The following is a 15,086-nucleotide window of genomic DNA, read 5'->3' on the forward strand; positions in this document are numbered from 1 at the left end:
TTTTTAGTATCTTTTATTAAAATTATTACATATTCTTAAGAAAAGGCAGTCTATGATGTCCAATTATACTGGAATCACCCTCCGACCTACGCCACCACATACAATCTTTCCTAGGACGTACTTGAGACGAAAGCTTATTAGTAATCACAACGTAGGTTATAATAGAGTTTATTACTAATATACACTGAGTATAAAACAATAGTACTAATTGTAATTGAATTTTGGTGATTGCATAGAAATTAGAATTAACTGCAAGCTGAGTACATTGTTCATATGTAGACACATCCTCAGTATCACGAAGCTGGCCTGTATAGGTGATTGGCAAGAAAGAAGCCATTACCGAGAAAGAATAATCTTAAAACTTATAAGAAGTTTGTGATAAAGCATGTAAATGATACCAAAGATATGTGGAAGAATGGTTTGTGGTCAAACGAGACACAAATTGAGCGTTTTGGTTTAAATTCGAAGCGTTCAATCTAGAACAAGACCGAAATATCACATCACAGAGTTGACAACACCCCAACTGTCAAGCACGGTGGTGGTAGCACCATGTCATGCTTTGTCTTAGAATTATTATAAAAAGTATCTGTTAAATACTGCAGCTTGTATTTATTATACAATGATGATGGCAGCATTATGTTCCTCGTCAGCAGGAACCGGGAAGTTTGTCAGGATTGAAGAAAAGAAAGATGGTGCAAAATAGAGGCGAATCCTAGAGGGAAAACCTGCTTGAGTCAGCCAAGAATTTGAAACTGGGTCGAAAATTCACATTTCAGCAGGATAATCACCCAAAGTACAAGATCAAAGTCACACTGAAGTGGTTAGAAAAGAAAAAAAATGAATGTTCTCTGTGGCCCAACTAAGGTCCTGACTTTAATCCAATACAAAATTTATGGCAAGACTTGAAGATTACAGTTCATTAACGGTCCTAAACGAACTTGTCAGAATTGGAAACAAATTTGCGAGAAAGAATGGTTACAAATTAAAGTACCCATTGTAAAAAGGTAGTAGGGACATATGGACTCAGAATTGAAACTGTTGCCAAAATTACTTTCTCAACTTACTAATTTAGGGACTACATACTTATGCAATCAATAAATTTCAATTTATATGTTTTTCGGGTGTTTGTGAGATTTTCTGACGTCTAATACCCTTCACACATAACACAAGAGAGTTTTGAGTAAAAAGTTCTTTAAAATTTGTTTACATTATTTGGAGTTCATCAAAATGTTGTCACATTTATTGGTAGGGGTGAATACTCTCTTGTAAGACATTGTAGCTATTTTTGAGTCGTCTTCACTGAGAATGATAACTGTTGCTATTTTTAGCCTCCCTTTGTTTTCTGCAGCAGAAGATCTTTTAGTATTTAAAGGTTTATGTATTTTAAAAAGTCACAACACATTTCTTGAAAGAGGTCTGGTATGGTAATGCATAGAGTATGCAATTTCAATACTTTTGTCAAAGCTATTCAGTTTAGTGTTTGTGTGTTTTCGTATAGTAAAGCAACATCAGGCTACCTATTGTGTCTACAGAAGAGAAAATAACCACTGATTTAAGCGTTGTAAATCCGTAGACTAACCACTGTACCAGCGGAAAACGCTCAGTTTAGGTGTGGAACGTTTGAATAATTGTGTTTTGCTTAAAATAGCTGGTATCAAAGTTGGTCTGAATCTTCTAAAGAGTCACAGTGTTGATAACAAAATCACAACAGTTACAGTAAGTGATGAAAAGAAGGAGCTTAAGAAGACTGGATGTATGACTGAGGATGGTAATACAGTAAGTGATGAAAAGAAGGAGCTTAAGAAGACTGGATGTATGATTGAGGATGGTAATACAGTAAGTGATGAAAAGAAGGAGCTTAAGAAGACTGGATGTATGACTGAGGATGGTAATACAGTAAGTGATGAAAAGAAGGAGCTTAAGAAGACTGGATGTATGACTGAGGATGGTAATACAGTAAGTGATGAAAAGAAGGAGCTTAAGAAGACTGGATGTATGACTGAGGATGGTAATAAGAAGACTGGATGTATGACTGGTAATAATAAGATTGAGAGGACCAGAGGCATGAATCTAGATCGGTTTTTCTTTTGTTTTTTTTTAAATTTCGCACAAAGCTACAACAGGCTATCTGCGCTAGTGGTCCTTAATATAGCAGTGTAAGACTAGACTAACTCTTGGGCTGCTCTTTTTCAACGAATAGTTGGATTTACTGTCACATTATAACGTCCCCACGGCTGAAGGGGCGAGCATGTTTGGTGTGACGAGGATTCGAATCCAAGACTTTCAGATTGTGAGTCTAACGCCCTGACCACCTGGCCATTTTTATATCCAAAGGGAAGTGAAACACAACTGGATTATAAGCTGATTTCCCATATACTACTGTACAATTTCAGTATGTGCCTATTTTAAAATATTAATAGAATATTTTTAGTTATTTTGTAAAGTAAGAAGAACTATCTAATTTTGTAACAAGAATTTAATTATCAACATTTAAAACGTAATGATTTTTATAAATACTTCATTACTAATAATACTCGTGTTGAAACGCATTTAAAAATAATAATCATTCAAAATTAAACATATAATATGATGCTCTGGGTACGATTATTGATAACATTATCTTGTTGCTTTAATTCCTGATAAATTAAACATATACTATGATGCTCTGGGTAAGATCTTTGATAACATTATCGTTTTGTTTTAATTCCTGATAATTTCAAATCTTGAACACTTAGAACAGCAACCAACAGTTTTCATGTATGAACAACCATTTCATCCAGTTCGACATATATCCTCTGTGACATAATTCACTAAATAACACTAAGTAGGGAAGCTTACATATTATTATGTTAAGCAGTCCAACTCACTTCCCGCCAACGTTACTCATTTTATAGTTACAACATATTAAGTAGTCCAGTTCACTACACTTGAATATTTCATATTTTATAGACCACACAAGAATCGTAAAGACTTTGTTTGTTCGACGTCAAATTAGTTTTGTTATACAGCTTTTTATCAGTAAGTTTTCGCTCTTATTATACAGCTTTTTATCAGTAAGTTGTCGCTCTTATTATACAGCTTTTTATCAGTAAGTTGTCGCTCTTATTATACAGCTTTTTATCAGTAAGTTGTCGCTCTTATTATACATAAGTGTTGCATATTTTCATATTTATCTTGCTTTCTTTTATGAAAGTACAACATATGTGGGTATTCTATATCATTTAAATCCTGGAAAAAATGCACAAATGTAGATTTAATATTTACTAGAAAACAATGTAAACAATTATAAATTGCTGACAATAATAGTTATTTCATATTAAAGTGTAATATAAAATGAAATTATTTGGGTAGTGAATGCATTGCTAAAAAATAAAATTATCACAGTTTCTCTTTAAATTTTATTTTAGGAATAACATGGCACATGAAATAAGTGTTAGATAAACAGTCATGTAATTCGATATTTTAACGGTTGTTTTTGTAGTCCGTGTCTATAAACGTTTATTTTGTAATGCAGACTTTGCATTTCAAGAAGTGGTTAGAGAAGACTAGTTAATAGGCCGCGTTACCACCTATAACATTCACGCAGTTCATACTGCTATTGAAGCAGTTAGCTTTCTTTTCCATGTGAGTTGCTTGATGATGAATCACTTTCTGTCAAACATTCTCATAAAGCATCTTATTTAATGATATTTAAATCTATCCGCCAGTACATTAGTTCCATACTCTCTTCTCCCAAGAGACTAAACGGTTAAGTACACTCGGGATGGAAGATAGTACTAAACAGCTTCACGTGCATATGTCAACATCAATGGTTGTAAGAATACATCAAAATGTTATGAGATATTCATCGTACCATTCTATAACACATAAACGACAGTGTGGACACCAGTCTTCATTCATGCACAAATCGATATGGCATTACTGCCATATGCACTTCTTACTTCGTGAAATTGAGATAAAATATATTCTCTAAACATGCAAATGTCTCTTTTCCTGTTGCACGGTGAAGAGTGATTTATTTTTTAGTAAGTATTTTGCCACGATGTCGTTTATTCAATCAACATGTTCTTTACTCTACTGAAAGTCGAGGCTGTTGTGTTGATGAGTTCTAGAAATTACACCGTTAACTGGCATGAAATTCAACCTGTTTGTTACCATTTTTATACTGGTTTCTTGTTCAGTTGCTGCTCTGAACTGTTGATTTATCTGGAAATATTATGCCTAGTAGTTTCGTTGAGCCTATACTGTCAAGTAGTGTTCAGATTACAGACCATTTGTATTAATGGTCTGCTAACTGTACTTTGTAAACTTGTATCAATTTGGTAACGATTTGCTATGCTTAACCAGTTTTTAGCTAGGTCTGGAGAACTAAAAGTGTGTTCTTGGATATGAACAACACACAGTTTCCTTCAGTTTTCTATAGAACTGAGAGGCAAATAAACAAACACTTTCTGACCAGTTTTTTGGATGCTCATTTTGTCGTACTGAACGAGTGTTAATAGACTTCGAGTAAAAATAAGCTCAGTGATGCCAGTGAAATTACTTAATAACAATATCTGTATTAAATCATGCAAGTTATTCTCACTGTTATTTAATTATTTTGAGTAGTGTAGTAAACCTTATAAATTTAGAAATACTGGCATTATTAAATATTAATAATAAAAAACATAATATCGTATAAAACGGATTTATACCCCTTCAGTATGCAATTTTCCAGGTGAAGGAAATGTTTTTATTTGTGCCAATAATTTAAAATGCTTACCAAACCTCAGCCAGTTTCTAACTAAACTTCAATAGCAAGTACCGTATCAACACAGTGGTACACAGAAATAGTTTACTGATCTATTTATAGCTTTATAATACACACGTTACAAATACATATCATACCATTTATGACGTGGACCATAATTTCTGCTGGATCTGCGTTTGACGGGACACATGAATAATTTCCGGAATCACTCGGACCAGCTATGCTTATATGTAGTGTGCTTGTAGTCTGTGACGTTTTTTCTGTTTTCACTTCAATGCCCTCTCGAGTGTCATAGTTAATCACGTGCCCGTTGTGGTACCAGAAAACATAATCTGGAGGAGCAGGACTTTCTGGTATAACACAGTTCAAGGTGATAGTGCTGCCACTTCTGACATATTGACTGAAGCCTTCCTTGATGATCGACTTGCTTACTATGTTAGAATATACAAATAACTCTCTGTTACGAATAAATTGTATTTAAGCCACTAAGTGATTAATACATACGGTGGCTATAGTTGCATTGTGAAAATACATCTTATTTACTACAGCCTACATGCAGGGTAGTGTTTAACTGCATACCTACAACTAAATACAACTACCGCATGGTGTATAGAAGTTACATAACGATAACATCTTCATTAACAACAACTAACACAAGTTAAATAACGACTACCAGCATTAACTTCATCGTTACAAACACAGATTACATAATGACTATATACCCGCCCATCATAACTATTACAAATTTACATAATGACTAAGTCCTGCATTAATCTTAGTTATGTTCCTACCACGTTCTTCATCTAGCACTAGTAATTTAAGTTTCGCGATGACTATTTTCTGTTTCAAATACTAGTAACGCAAGTTATGCAATAACTAATAACTTTTACGTCCACTATCAGCAACACAAGCTACATAGCAACTATATTCTTCATCTAGCATTAGCAACACAAGTTACGCGACGACTACATTCTGTATCGAATATTAAGTACGCAAGTTATATAACAACGACTAGATTTGACGTTTACCACCAGTAACACAAATATATTAGACACAGTAGCTTTATTTTGTGTTGTTTTGTGTTGTCGTTAAGCGCAAATAAACCTTATGAGCTATTTGTGTTCTGTCCACCACGCATATCGAAAGCTAACTTTTAGAATTCTAAACCTACATATTTACTGCTGCGCCACTGGTGTGCACGCAAATATCTAGCTATTAAAATAGAAGATATTTACATGTAACAAAAGTAACGTAATTAATATGGCATGCATTCATTAGGACAACTCTATTTGTGGAATTACCACTTGCACACATGATAAATATTGTAATCTTAATAATAAAACTACATAAAAATGGCATCTTCAAATGATCACTAGCAATGCAACTGGTGTAGCTTTTACATCCTACACTTGTAACGGTAACATAACTTATTGAATGTAAACATTCTGCCTTTACCACTAGTTATTTATTACAACACCGTGTTCTATTCTAAGCAAGATTAGTTGCGAAACAGTTAGTGTCAATAACATCCTGTATTCACCATTAATATGTTACATCGTATGTTGCATCTAGTATACACAAGTTATAAAAAACTCATCATCACTAATAAAAGTTGTATACTACTTATATTAATCGTCATGTTACTTGTCAATAACGTCCGATATTCAACGTTAATAACACATGTTTAACAATTATTTGTCAGATCAAATATGCAATACGTAAAGAACTCATCATCTCTAATTCAAATCGGACTATTAATTACATCAACATATATAATCAAGTGAAGAAAATATTATCCATGTTGTGAATAAAACAAAATAGCCAGAAAAACAGCCGATGTGGAGGCAATAGCGCTTTAGATCTGTCTTGGTCGAAGCAGACTAATAACTGTTGATTATTTTAATGACTTTTTTATACAGTTACTACCTGTTCACATTTTAACATGCATATTTTAGGAATTGTTTTTGTTTGAAGTCTACAAATGCCACATGTTTAGGGGCCGCACTTCCTAATCTTCGTAGGATTGCTATGTACAGATTTTCTATGGATTTTAGACCTTTTTTCAGAAAACGTTTTCTTCTACCTTTGAAGAAACAAATTTGAGACCATCATTCGTGTACTTGTATTAGTTCTTTGTACTGAGAGTTAAAGCATAAAAGCAAGAACTATAAGAATTTTTATACGATAACCCTTTCATTGTCTTGTGCTACTGTATTATATATATTAGTTTATGTGTGTTGTACCGTACAATCTACAACACATATTAAAATTATTTGAGTTGTCATTTGCGCGAAATTCAAAAACAAACAAACGAATGAACTAAACTTCTTTTTCTATATTCCCATACAGATTATTTTTCTGATTTCAGAGAACATGCTTCCAGAGGAATCCTCAAGTTTTCCAATGTTTTTTATTATTTATTGTGTACATCACACAACAAAGTGGCTAATGCGTGATAATAACTTTCCGCAAAAAGTCTCAGATAAATCTTTGGTTTTATCAAGCATTCACTAGTTTACTTTTGCGTACGTGTCTGTTTAGCCAGCATAGACTTAAAAAACAATAACAAAAAACAAGATTAACTGTGCTTGCTTTTGAAGTAACATCTCAGAAAAAAAAAATCGAAAAAAGCCAAAATATTACTGTAAATAATGTTTTGAATACTGGATACTCGTACGAATGTCGAGATGCATAAATTATATAATCGAAAACAGTAGGTCGATAAATTCGCCGATTGATTTATTGAGTGTTATGAGGTGAATAAAACTGACGTCAAGAAACAAGTGATTCAACCATGAAATTATCAACAGCCTCTTTTAATGATTTTCAAATAATACAGGAAAACCTCAAAAAAATTACCTCTAGCCTCCTAAAAAAAAATTATGTACAGGGGATAAACTCGGTTTCCGCAGTGAATAAGTTAATTTGTTGGTTTTGTCTCGTACCAAATTTTCGTCCTAAGTCACAGAAAGGTTTAATGTGCAAGTCGTCTATAATATAAAACTGATAGGATTGGCGGAAAGGCAACCAGTCAACATCACTCACTCAAGACAACTATTATGGGTATTAGCACTTTAAAATAAAGTACAGAGCAACGTTTCAATCTTCTTAGGTCATCTTCAGAGTAACAAAGAGAGAGTTTGCAACTGATCATTGCCGAGCACATGCTTAGGAACCAGAAAGCTGGTAGTCTGGATTTTATTGAGTTTATCATTATTTTGTTATGATAATTTATAACATTATTCTTCCAAGAGCAATATTCGAATAATGGAGCACGTTTGCGAAATAAAACACGTTTTATTATTTTACCATTATATTTTATGCAATTCTAATGAAATCAAGCTGAGTAAAGTGATTAGTTGTTTCAGTATGGATGGTTGAGTATAATTCTTTCAGAACTTAGTTTTGTCACCGTGCATGTTTTTATAGTATATTACCGTACAAAAACAACATACCCAGAACAGTAAAATAGATAAACTTGCACATTTTTGGTACAGTGCTGACTTGACACTCATATTGTCCAGTGTCTTCTTTCTGCGGATATTTCACTTGTAGTGTCCAGTCGTCGGAGTTCTCTCTGTGTATTACTCGAAATCTCTGATCACTGGAATAGGTATAAAGGCCTACAGTCAACACGTGCAAGTCCTTTCTTCTGATCCACGATACCTAAAAGAAGAACGTTAGTGTTTATCCTGTCACTTAATAACCGATATCACTACAAATTATGACATCATTGTTGGCGTTTTTAATTTAAAATTAATGTCATTTAAGATGTGATTTCATTTGTTCCAGTAATATGTCAGATTTTTTCAGCTCAAGTAGTGAGAATCAGACCATATTTCTCTTTTGTAAATTATAACACAGAGCTATTTTCAAGTACGGTTCTGTATTTAAAAAATGGGATAAAACAACGTATTTAAATGTTGTCTTCTAAACATAAACATCATTCTTGTTGCATAAAACAAATTATGACGCGAACTATATTTCATAATTTTTAACAAGTATAACATTCTAGCGCATTATGATATAAGATGATAACAATCCTGTAGCCCTTTGTGGTCGTGAGCTGCACATTTCATTCTTGATGTATATTCACTTGTAATTAAACTCAGAAGTTTCGCCTGTAACCTGTAATTAAACATAATTCTGAGAACAAGTTTACAAAACTTCGTTATGAGAATACAAAGCAATTATTTTTAAACTACAAGGTATGTTATGTCAGTGTGAAGTTACGAGATATTTACGTGTTAAAAACTAAACACATTAATAGGGGACCGCTGCGGAGCGAGCCAATGTTAATTACTAGTGGTTCCATGTTGACAGCAGGACAGTATCAGGATAGTTCTATGTTGATACCAAGATGTGTTTAAAATTTGTCTTAAGATAAGGGAAAACAACAATCTTGGATCCACTAATAGCTTTGACATACCCCGTACAATCCATCTAAGAATAGAAGATCTAAGTCAAATCTACAGATATTAATAGAAGACATAAAGGAACTGATCGAATTATAAAACACCCCCATTGTCTATTGTTCATACATTTAATATGTTAGAACTAAATAAAAAGCGCCCTGGCATCAGTAGCGTCTTTGTAGGGTAACGTAAAACGAAGCAATTACGTTATATATTCAAAAACGGCTGGTGTGAGTAGAGAAGGCACAAATAGAGGAGCGAACAACGTTTCGACCTTCTTCGGTCAACGTCAGGTTCACAAAAAAGAAAGAAAGGGTTACTGACCGGTAGCTGACCAGATGTTTAAAGGCGGTTGTGTAATTTAGTGCAGGAATGTAGAGGAATTGCTTAGATGTTGGATATATTTATTAATATAAGTATAGGTGTTCCTTTGTATTTGTATATTTTGGGATGGAGTTGTTGTATAAGTAAGGTCATACACAAGGAAATATACAATTGTCTGATATATTGTTTGCAGTAACAATAGTGTATCATATACTATGGTCGTATGCTATAATGTCCATAGATGGCGATAAGATCAATTTTAGAACCGTAATTAAACGCACGTAAAAAGATATTGGAGCTTGAGTAAATTATACTAAGACGATTGAGGCGTAACACTACGCTGTTATAGTCCACGTCAGACCATACTCTATATGATGTTCGTCCTATTTGATATTAGATTTGCGAGAATTATAGATAACATTACTCTGCTATAGATTCCTAAGCATAGTTGACATTATTTCTTCCATTTTAACATAGTTATGAGTTTAGGCAAAGGGTTAATCGAACTTCTTATAAACTAATTAGACATGCTAACACAGAAAGTGTTGTCGTGGATGAAAGAACTGGCAGCATGAAAAACATTTTTAGTGCTTACATGTTTGGTCCGCATTCGATTCGTAATCCGAGGGTCGCGGGTTCGAATCTCGGTTGCACAAAACATCCAAACATACTCGCTCTTTTAGCCGTGGGGGCGTTATAAAGTTATGATCAATCCCACTATTCCCTGGAAAAAAAGAGTAGCCCAAGAGTTGGCGATGGGTGGTGATGATTAGTTGCCTTCCCTCTGGTCTTACACTGCTAAATTAGGGATGGCTAGCGCAGATAGTTTTCTTATAGCTTTTCGCGAAATTCAAAACAAACAAACTTTTCCCATAATGACAGATTGTAGATAAAATCTTAGTGGAACTTCAGGTATATATTAACAAAGTAGTTATAATGAGGTGATACTGATATGACAACTGTTTAAATTTATTTAGTGAAGAAGACATACACTCCTGATTAAGTTATAAGTTGTAGTTTTTGCAATAATTTGTAGGAATACTTCTGAATATAACAGGGAATTAAAATAGAAATGTCACGTTCAAATGCATATGCTCTAAAAGATTTAATGTTTTTGATAAAAATCACTTCTGAATGCAGATTTCTTTCACATTGCTCTTAATTTGCCCATAAAAATGTTAATTCAGTAGCGCGTTTTAAATTGTATTTTATACCCGTCTTTTTTTCCCTATAAGCAACTATTTTTTTCAGTACCATCATAACTCATTAGATGGGTGGATAATGAGAACTACATTGATGTATGGAGAAGAAGAAGTCTAAAACTACAGTTTCAGTGCTGAACGCTTAAGAAGCTTTAAAAATTCATTAGGACAAATACTTTTGATAAAAGTCACGTTTCTATCCAGTTGAGGCGCGTGAGATTAATTTACATATATGTAATACCCATTGATGATATAAACGTAGACTTTAATCAATCTCTATAGAAAGAACTTCTTATGGTAGGAGAGAGTTTATTATATGTTTCCACATGAAAAACTGACACAGCTTGGCATTTCTCGTTCATAGCGGAGAAAAACTACTGAAAGACCAGCGAACCGGAAAGTTTCATCCGAGCGCGTCCAGAAGAGACTTGTCCCGGTCGAGACTGATTTTTTATTCCATATGTTCTTAGCATTCAGAACCAACATCTTGCATATTACTCTTTATTATGGAGATAAAATTATTTTAATTGACGGAAAATTACATTTACATTAGTTGTATACAAGCATTTGGAAATAGCGTTTTTACTTCATTGTAATTACATTTACTTTCAAATCTTCGAAATTTCATTAGCGTTCAGCAAAAATAATACAAAAGTTCATATAAAAACAGATGCTTATGTTACTCACATTATGAAGACAAGAGATGAAATTATCAAATATCTCACACTACGAATATAAGAAGTTTGTACTTATACTATGAAGACTAGAAGCAAAGTTTATAGAATGTCTCACTTATACTCACACTATAGGAAACACAGGAAAAAATTTCAAATGTTTTAATATCTTCTCATATGACAGCATCTTCATCTCAGACCTGTTATTGTAACCATTCTCTGAACAATTTCTAACAAATCAATGTGCTTTCTAAGGTAAGGAGCACAAGACTGACACAGTATTCCAAACATGGCCTAAGCAGTGACCTGTACAAAGTAAGTATAACTTTTTTAGACTCGAATTCATTATTTCTGTAGATACAACTTAAAATCCTACTTGCTCTATCACTAGCAACTGCACACTATTTGGAACGCTTAAAAGACTGATCAACTATTACACCTGTAATAGATTCATTTTTTTTTCCATTATTATAAAAAAAAAATTTACCATTTATATGACCAATTCTCTAAATGATACAAATCCTTCTGTAAATCAGCAGCATTATCTTTACAGCTAGAACACCAATAGTTTAACATTACCAGCAAATTTAAATAGTATTTTGACCATTCCTTCACTTTTGTCACTAATGTAAATCAAAGAGAGTAAAGTTCCTAAGACAGAACTCTGAGGTACTCCACTTCTGGCATTAATTCAGCTTGACTGAACTCTATTTATAAGCCATCTGTTTTATTCCGTCCGACCACTCTTCTATCTAATTACACTATTTAACGCAAATTTTGTTACTGATAGCATGTGTTATTTCTTAATTGCTTATGTTGTACAAGTACAGAAAATGGTCATTATTCTCTTCAAACTTTGCTTATGTGACCTGGATAATGAAATTTAGAAATTGACCTATTTTTTATGTAAAAACAGGCAAATTTGCACATTTTCGCTTATGTAACGTTTGAACAACATATGAATCAATATTTACATATATTTATACTATAGTTATGCAAAAATGAACTAAAATATTAGAAGTGAGTCGTTTTTCGAGATTTGCGACTGCAATGTAAGTCACTTTCACGCATCAGCCCCCTAATATAGCCTCCCATCATGTTTTAGTTATACACGCCTTGGTAACGGCGTTCAAAGTCCAATATATCTTGGTGGACGCGCTCGCCTTTCTCCTCTGAGTATGCTCCCATGTTCTTCTTGAATTTATCAAGATGAGCGTCAAGTACATGTACTTTCAGGGACATCCTGCAGCTCATTTTGCCGTAGTTCTTCATCAGAGCTTCAACCTGTTCCACATAATCTCTTTCAACAATTTGTGTATTAGACATTAACAACAAATCTAAAACAGCGTTGTTTCTAGTCGGTTCTTTGACGGAGGATTTTGATATAATAGAAGTAACTGAAATATGGTTACATGTAGATTATTTTGACCAAGAATTTACTAAGGACCGATAAATAAAGAGGAGAAAAATGGTTCTTTACATAAAATGTGAGTAGCATCCTGTTAAAGTTGAGGATGTTAAAGATAACAGTAAGAAGACTGTTATTCCGAGTCTAGAGAATGTTTCCCGCTGATACAGCGGTAAGTCTACGGATTTACGACACTAAAATCAGTTGCTCGATTCCCTTTGGTGAGCTCAACGGATAACTCAATGTAGCTTTGCTTTAAGAAAAACACACGAACACACACTTTTCTACATTTGATCGGCTTTGAGATGTTGACGGGCTTTTGTATTTCTTTTTGGTTTAAAATCTTGACGTGTTTGTTTTATAAGTATGGTAAAAATGTGTATGTGTACGAGGCCATACCATTTGGAAAGAAATAGAAGTGAAAATATTATATGTAGATATACTGTAAAGCAATAAATTCAGCTAGTCATCACTTACCCACAGCCAACTCTTGGGCTACTCTTTTACCAAAGAATAGTGGGATTGACCGTCACATTTTAACGCCCCCACGGTTGAAAGGGCTTGCATGTTTGGTGCGACTGGGATTAGAACCCGCGAACCTGGATTACGAGTCGAACGCCAGGTTTTGATTGTAATATATGTACCGTATACACTGCTGGACAAAATCTTAAGGCCAATGAACATAAATAAAAAAATATGCATTTTGCATTGTTAGACTCAACCACTTATTTGAGTAGAGCTTAGAAAGATGAAAATAAGAAAAGGGAAAATAAAAATAAAAACTTTTTTAGTATTTAACAGGGAAAATGTGAACACTATGAAATTAGCCTAAATACTAGCTGGTCAAAAGTTTAAGACCATACCAAAAAGAGATCTTAAACAGGGCAGGAAATGCCCAACAAAAGGTCTCAATAGTGAGTTAATGTTTTGAATATTGAAAACAGGCGAAGTGCTGGTATTTCAAACAATTTAGGCAGCAACCTGCAAGGTAATGCAGGGAATGGCGGTCAAATTCATTTACTACATTTGTTGAATAAGAATACATAAAACAATTATCAGCAAAATAATTATGTTTCAGTTGTTAACATTGGTAAGATGTTCGGTATGTATATGAAATTACGATAGCAGAAGCAAATGAGAAATATTCTCTTAACATATATTTACTTTGTGTAATATATAAGGTGGCTGGCGTTACAGTTTTAGTTAGTTTAGTGTGTTTGAAGAGAAGTGTGTATCTAAATTTATTGGTATATTTGACGGTTCAAAGTAGGCTGTGGGGAATTATAGAAGAAACGTGTCAACTTTGTGGGAAACGTAAGATGTAGTTGCTTACTATGAGAAAACTTATTTATGTATCCTAAGGAGATGTAATTTGAAAAAAAAACGCGGTCTTCGTTGTTCACAGGATGAGAACGTAATGCTTTCGATGAAAATATAGAGTAAATAAAATTTCACAATCCTGCTATATTTGTAAGGGTGTGAATGGGTTGTGAATTTGTAAACAACTGAAATAATGTAAATGTATTATGAAAATCTGAAACATCATTTAGAGAGTCACTTACATTAAAACACTTTTATGATCACATTAATATTTTGTGGCTGTGGCGATTGAAAATCAAATTTTTATTGGTATGTTATATATTTCTCAAAGTGTGTTTACCAATAACAACTTGAACTTGGTGATCTTCATAGCTGTTTACTCTTTAAAAATATTTAGTTTAACTCTTTATGAATAAGGTTATTGGTATTAGAAAATCAAAATTATTACAAACATGTTTATAGAAAAATAAATATTAAATTCAAAATAAACCTATTATTATTTTTCTATTTCCTGTTTTTAATGTATATTTTTATCTAGAAGTAAGTAGACTATACTAGGGCTGTTTAAAAGTGGCATTCAAGGTATGCTTTTAATATTTTTAGCGAGGCGTATACGTATGTTTCAATAATACTTGAATTAACATGCAATACATAAGTACTTAATACAATTCTGTACGTCATCCGTGGCAGACACTACAAGTACGAGAAAAGAAACCCTAAAATCAGAGCATTTTCGGAAAGCATCGGGATCTTCTTTATTCTTTATTCTGTTGACTTTGCATTCTTTGGTTATTATTAAGCAGAAAGCTACACACCTTTGTACTGCTCACTACTGCTATCGAAATCTGGTTTCTAGCGGTATCAGCCCACAAACATACCGCTGTGGATTGAAGTGTTCTCGCGGCATGACGAACTGTTTTGAAACATAGGGAGAAATCTGCCTGTTAAATGGCGTTAAAGTAACCATATGAGTTTTGACAGAAAAGAAGGACG

General features: G+C 33.4%; 1 protein-coding gene across 2 annotated transcripts in view; it reads right to left on the reverse strand.

Annotated features, from left to right (window-relative positions):
• LOC143229188 (SPEG neighbor protein-like) overlaps nt 1–15,086 on the reverse strand; it is a 111,946-nt gene that overhangs the window by 11,460 nt on the left and 85,400 nt on the right. For both annotated transcript variants that reach the window (XM_076461147.1, XM_076461148.1), the window contains 2 exons: nt 8,206–8,416; nt 4,888–5,181 (listed from right to left, as the gene is read on the reverse strand). In XM_076461147.1, the coding sequence (XP_076317262.1) occupies nt 4,888–5,181; nt 8,206–8,416 (505 nt within the window). The remainder of the gene's footprint in view (nt 1–4,887; nt 5,182–8,205; nt 8,417–15,086) is intronic.

Source organism: Tachypleus tridentatus, chromosome 10 (genome assembly GCF_004210375.1).
Source record: "Tachypleus tridentatus isolate NWPU-2018 chromosome 10, ASM421037v1, whole genome shotgun sequence".
NCBI lineage: Eukaryota > Metazoa > Arthropoda > Merostomata > Xiphosura > Limulidae > Tachypleus > Tachypleus tridentatus.